The 6215-nt window shown below is 44.3% G+C and overlaps 1 protein-coding gene across 3 annotated transcripts in view; it reads left to right on the forward strand.

The window, feature by feature from the left end:
• The window catches only part of LOC124044216 (immunoglobulin-like domain-containing receptor 2), a 30487-nt gene extending 24604 nt beyond the window's left edge, over nucleotides 1–5883 (forward strand). For 2 of the 3 annotated variants that reach the window (XM_046363779.1, XM_046363781.1), the window contains 3 exons: nucleotides 206–410; nucleotides 766–1486; nucleotides 4541–5883. In XM_046363779.1, coding sequence (XP_046219735.1) covers nucleotides 206–410; nucleotides 766–1486; nucleotides 4541–4576 — 962 coding nt within the window. In that variant the 3' untranslated portion in view covers nucleotides 4577–5883. The remainder of the gene's footprint in view (nucleotides 1–205; nucleotides 411–765; nucleotides 1487–4540) is intronic. The other variant, XM_046363780.1, reaches the window with a different exon arrangement.
• The last annotated feature ends 332 nt before the right edge of the window (nucleotides 5884–6215 follow it).

Here is a 6215-nt window from a genome sequence, read left to right on the forward strand (position 1 = left end):
TTTTCACAGATGTCTATGGCTATCAGATGTTGTTTGCATTAGGGGTGATATTTGGTGATGTGTCTGTGATTGGATTAGAAGTGTTGAAGCATAAACGTGTTGTAAATAGAACACTGCTGCATGTGCTGTGGAAACAGTTCATTTATAACATTGAATAACTTTTATTGAAAACAGTAAAGGTCTCCATAGTGATTTGTTGTCCCAGCAGCCAGTAGCCTATCAGAACTCAGCTCTCTTCATGAGGGATGGGACACAGATTTCCGGCAGACCTATCGGACAGTCCAGATGAAAGCTCTCCCACCCATCGCTGACCTCGATGACCAATCAGAGCTCATGGCAGCTCCTGTGCACAACAGTCGTCGACCCAGGCATTACCGCGGCAACCACACTGATGACGAGCAAGACAGCAGGTACCACTGAGTTTGAACTGTATCTAAAGTACTCACATTTTCTGACCCGGTGTGTGTGTGTGTGTGTGTGTGTGTGTGTGTGTGTGTGTGTGTGTGTGTGTGTGTGTGTGTGTGTGTGCGTGCGTGCGTGCGTGCGTGCGTGCGTGCGTGCGTGCGTGCGTGCGTGTGTGTGTGTGTGTGTGTGTGTGTGTGTGTGCGTGTGTGAGAGAGAGAATAGGATCTTGTATAGATATTGGATATTTCATTGCTGATTATATTGTATTCAATGTAGGACTAACATGGTAGTTAACACTGTCTGTCTGCAATTGTGTATCTGTTATATACTCTGATTCCCCCTGTCTTCCCTGTTTTCCAGGTGGAACCCTCGCTCTGTGCACCTGGAGAGGAGGACATTGGGCTCCAGGGGGCGTACTGGCTCTCTGGATGAGCTGGAGGAATTTGCTATGTCCTATGGCCCCCGTGCCCGGAGGGGCGACCCCCGTGACCAGGACAGGGACTACGACCTGGAACTATGGGGGCGAGAGCACTACCCCCCGTACCGGGACCACAGCCCCTCACGCCGTTTCCATGGAGACAGGGATGATGACTGGCACCCCCGCCGCAGCCCGCCTCCGCAGAAGAAGAGGGACATGTGGGACGATCTTCCCTCTCGCCCCCACCAGCACACCCAGGGGCGGAGGGGTTACGATGACGCATTCCTCAACAACTTATTGGAGCGCAAGGCAAGGGGGAGAGCAGGAGAGAAGGGGGAGAGAGGAAAGGGACGGATTGACGAGGACAGTGACACTCCCTCCAAGGGCAGTTCAAAGGGCAAGGGCAGCGACGGTTTCTACAGCCGGTCACCTACCAACAGGCCCGAGGAGGATGACCCTTTGCCTCCATACTCGGAGCTAGAGATGGAAAGGTACCGGAGGGTCAACCCAACCACTGAGCGTTACCGCATGGTTGAATCGCCCTCAGAACGATACAGCACCACTGACCAGGCCATGCAATCGTTCTCCTATACCCGTCCCCCTAAAGGACTGGCCCACACCATACAGGGGGGCAGAGAGGACAGGGACAACAACCGAAATATGGTGAGTTACCTGTAGGAAGGTAATGTTGAAGAACACCCTACCACTCTCAGGTTATCACAGCAACAAGAGCTCAGAGGTAGAAAGTCCAATAGGTCTAACAGACCACCAACTTTAAACCCATGATGGTTAGATCATCTTTGTTTGTGGGTGATATTTTTTAAACTATATTGAACAAAAATATAAGCGCAATATTTAAAGTGTTGGTCCCATGTTTCATGAGCTGAAATAAAAGATCCCAGAAATGTTCCAAAAGCACAAAAAGCTTATTTTTCTGAAATGTTGTTCACATATTTGTTTACATCCCTGTTAGTTAAGTCAGCATTTCTCCTTTGCCAAGATAATCGATCCAGCTGACAGGTGTGGCATATCAAGAAGCTGATTAAGCATGATCATTACACAGGTGCACCTTGTGCTGGGGACAGTAAAAGGCCACTCTAAAATGTGCAGTTTTGTCACACAGTGCCACAGATGTCGCAAGTTGAGGGAGTGTGCAAGTGACATATTGACTGCAAGAATGTCCACCAGAGCTGTTGCCAGATAATTTAATGTTAATTTCTCTACCATAAGCTGCCTCTAACGTTGTTTTAGAGAATTTGGCTGTACGTCCAACCGGCCTCACAACCGCAAACCACATGTAACCATGCCAGCCCACATCCGGTTTCTTCACTTGCGGGATTGTCTGAGACCAGCCACCTGGACAGCTGATGAAACTGAGAAGTATTTCTGTCTGTAATAAAGCCCTTTTGTGGGGAAAAAAATGAATTCTGATTTGCTGGGCCTGGCTCCCCAGTGGGTGGGCATATGCCCTCCCAGCACCAACAGTGGCTGCGCCCCTGCCCGTGAAATTCATAGATTAGGGGCTAATTTATTTATTTAAATTGACTGATTTCCTTTTTTGAACTGTAATTCAGTAAAATCGTTGAAATTGTCACATGTTGCGTTTATATTTTTGTTCAGTATTTACAGTGCGTTCAGAAAGTATTCAGACCCCTTGACTTCTTCCACATTTTGTTACGTCACAGCCTTATTCTAAAATGGATTAAAAAGTTGTTCCCCCTCATCAATCTACATTCAATAACCCATAATGACAAAGCAAAAACTGTATTTTATTTTAGCAACAAAAAAACAAAAAATCTGAAATTTCACATTTACATAGTAAGTATTCAGACCCTTAACTCAGTACTTTATTGAAGCACCTTTGGCAGCGATTACAGCCTTGAGTCTTCTTGGGTATGACGCTGCAAGTTTGGCACACATGTATTTGGGGAGTGTCCCCCATTCCTCTCTGCATATCCTCTCATGCTCTGTCAGGTTGGATGGGTAGCGTCACTGCACAGCTTTTTCAGGTCTCTCCAGATATATTCAATTGGGTTCAAGTCCGGGCTCTGGCTGGGCAACTCAAGGACATTGAGAGACTTGTCCCGAAGCCAGTCCTGTGTTATCTTGGCTGTGTGCTTAGGGTCATTGTCCTGTTGGAAAGTAAATGTTCACCCCAGTCTGAGTTCCTGAGCGCTCTGGAGCAAGTTTTCATCAAGGATCTCTCTGTACTTTGCTCCGTTCATCTTTCCCTCGATCCTGACTAGTCTCCCAGTCCCTGCATGATGCTGCCACCACCATGTTTCACAGTCGGGATGGTGCCAGGTTTCCTCCAGATGTGACGCTTGGCATTCAGGCCGAAGAGTTCAATCTTGGTTTCTCATCATCTGAGAGTCCTTTAGGTGCCTTTTGACAAACTCCAAGCTTGCTGTCATGTCCCTTTTACTGAGGAGTGGCTTCCGTCTGACCACTCTACCATAAAGGCCTGATTGGTGGAGTGCTGCAGAAATGGTTATCCTTCTCAAAGGTTCTCCCATCTCCACAGAGGAACTCTGGAGTTCTGTCAGAGTGACAATCGGGTTTTGGTCACCTCCCTGACCAAGGCCTTTCTCCCCCGATTGCTCAGTTTGGCCAGGCAGCCAACTCTAGGAAGAGTCTTGCTGATTCCGAACTTCTTCCACTTAAGAATGATGGAGGCCTCTATGTTCTTGAGGACCTTCAATGCTGCATAATTTTTTGGTACCCTTCCCTATATTTGTGCCTTGACACAATCATGTCTCTGAGCTCCGCAGACAAGTCCTTTGGGGGTTTGATTTTCGCTCTGACATGCACTGTCAACTGTGGGACCTTATAAAGACAGGTGTGTGCCTTTCCAAATCATGTCCAATTAGTTGAATTTATCACGTGGATTTTCTACAATCTACAATCTCAAGGATGATCAATGGAAACCGGATGCACCTGAGCTCAATTTCGAGTCTCATAGCAAAGGGTCTTAATACTTATGTAAATAAAGTATTTCAGTTTTTTGTTTTTTATACATTTGCAAACATTTCTAAAAACCTGTTTTTGTTTTTCCATTATGGGGCATTTAAAAAAAATGTATTGTACCTTTGTTGAACTAGGCAAGTCAGTTAAGAACAATTCTTATTATACGGCCGGTTGTGATGCAGCCTGGAATCGAACCAGGGTCTGTAGTGACGCCTCTAGCACTGAGATGCAATGCCTTAGACCGCTGCACCACTCAGGAGCCATTATTGTGTGTAGATTGATGAGGAAAAACATTGATTTAATACATTATAGAATAAGGCTGTAACGTAACAAAATGTGGGAAAAGGGAAGGGGTCTGAATACTTTCCAAATGCACTGTATAAATCAAAAAATGTTCTAACAGTATTTCATATTGATTGCTTTTTATGTGAAAAGAGAGGCGAAAAGCACTATTTTGATGTTGTAATTTAGATCAATGTTTCGTAAATAATGTAGTCAAGAAAACATCCTCAAGTTTAATGCTTTATTTCAAAGGTAAAAGGTCAAATCGTAATACCAAAAATAATGCATGTTCTGTATGTGATTGTATCATGTTCTGGTGGTACTCACTCGCAGACATTACTAACAGAGCATGAGCTGCATGATTGCTGTGGATTCCCACATTGCCTCACTGACCAGGCCTGACTAATCGAGCATGAGTGGCATGATTGCATGGTCTCTAACATGGCTCTTGGTGTTTTATTTTAACAGACCCCTGCTCTGAGCAGAGATTCTCTCATAGTGTGACACATCAGAGAGAACTCAAGCTTGTGCATGCACAGCACTGCCAGCATTGAGAATCACACATCACTTGCTTAAAACATCATGCATCAGCCTGGGAGTGACTAACTGATCATCCTCATCATCAACAACCTGAAGAGGCTTATCCAATAGAAGGTTTCCATCCACAGAAGGGAGGCACCTTGCATGGATCACGAGAAGACAATGGAACGCGAATTGTTTATGCATTGATTTAAGGAACATTTGGACACCATTTTGTTTGTATGTGTGTTGAGCGTAGATGCATTACATACACACCGTTTGAATGGGTATGTGTGGCTGCAACGTGGGTGTGAAGCATTTGTGTGGATGTGTACTGTCCTGTATGTCCATATTTAGGTTTATCTGTGAAACTCAAACCAAGCATTCCACAGAGCAGTCCCTCTCTCTCACCTACGAAGCACGGTGAAAGTTAGTTCCCGTGAAGTTATGCTGACAGCAATGATACGATTAGGGCTATTGGTAGGTATTGATCGATAGGTATTGATTAGGTGTGGAGGCAGAGCTAAGATAAGGGGTTTTAAAAAAAAGGAAAGCGGTCATCAAAGAAACTTCATATGATCAATTAATGTGTGTTAAGTTCAGGATTGTTTTGATCAATTCTAAACCACCAAATATGCCAACCTGCCATTATAATTGTAAATGCAATGCTCCTCCACGTGTTATACATTTCATCAGACTATAAGAAACACATAATAGGTGTCAATTGTGCCATAAAAAAGACAACTCAGGTTCACCTGCCTTCATGTGTGTGTGTGTGTGTGTGTGTGTGTGTGTGTGTGTGTGTGTGTGTGTGTGTGTGTGTGTGTGTGTGTGTGTGTGTGTGTGTGTGTGTGTGTGTGTGTGTGTGTGTGTGTGTGTGTGTGTGTGTGTGTGTGTGTGTGTGTGTGTGTGTCATGTACTGTACCTACTGTAAATGTACTGTACCTACTGAGCTTGAATTTATATTACAGTAATAGTATTCTTTATTAGCCCACAGTATTAATTGGACATGCCCTTATTGGCCACAGGTAACTATGTTTTGAAACTGTGCCATTCAGCCATAGCAGATGTTTGTACTTCACTTGTTTGACATTGATTTTGATATAAACACACTCTCTTAGATTGTGCCATTGTGTGTGATTACTATGCCCTTTTATGATTGTTTACATTGGATTAAGGAGCGTGTGTTTCTTATCGCTATCTATGTTAACCGCTTAATACACACACAGTGCTTGCTGATTATATTTATCTACACACACAAACACCACAGACATAAACAACTCTTCCAAGCCTTTTCTGTCAATGACTATTTATTTAGCACATTTTCACATGTGCTTTCACAACGATGTACACATCATTATCTCTTATTCCATAAGACACATCAGTGACTGAAATGTCTGTCCCTTCTGAATGTGGGAAGCACTGAGCACTGGTCACTACGCTGACCAATAGGGTGAAACAGGAAATATAACAGGATTCTAAATTCCACCAGGCTAGACCAAGATGTGTGTGTTCCAGGATGACATCACAATACCAGAAAGGAAGCTGTCGCTTCAGCATCTGGCCATGACAGGTGCAGAATACCTCTTTACTGTACGAATGGCGTACATTTAATTTATAAAGC

The sequence above is a fragment of the Oncorhynchus gorbuscha genome, linkage group LG09 (genome assembly GCF_021184085.1).
Source record: "Oncorhynchus gorbuscha isolate QuinsamMale2020 ecotype Even-year linkage group LG09, OgorEven_v1.0, whole genome shotgun sequence".
Taxonomy (NCBI): domain Eukaryota; kingdom Metazoa; phylum Chordata; class Actinopteri; order Salmoniformes; family Salmonidae; genus Oncorhynchus; species Oncorhynchus gorbuscha.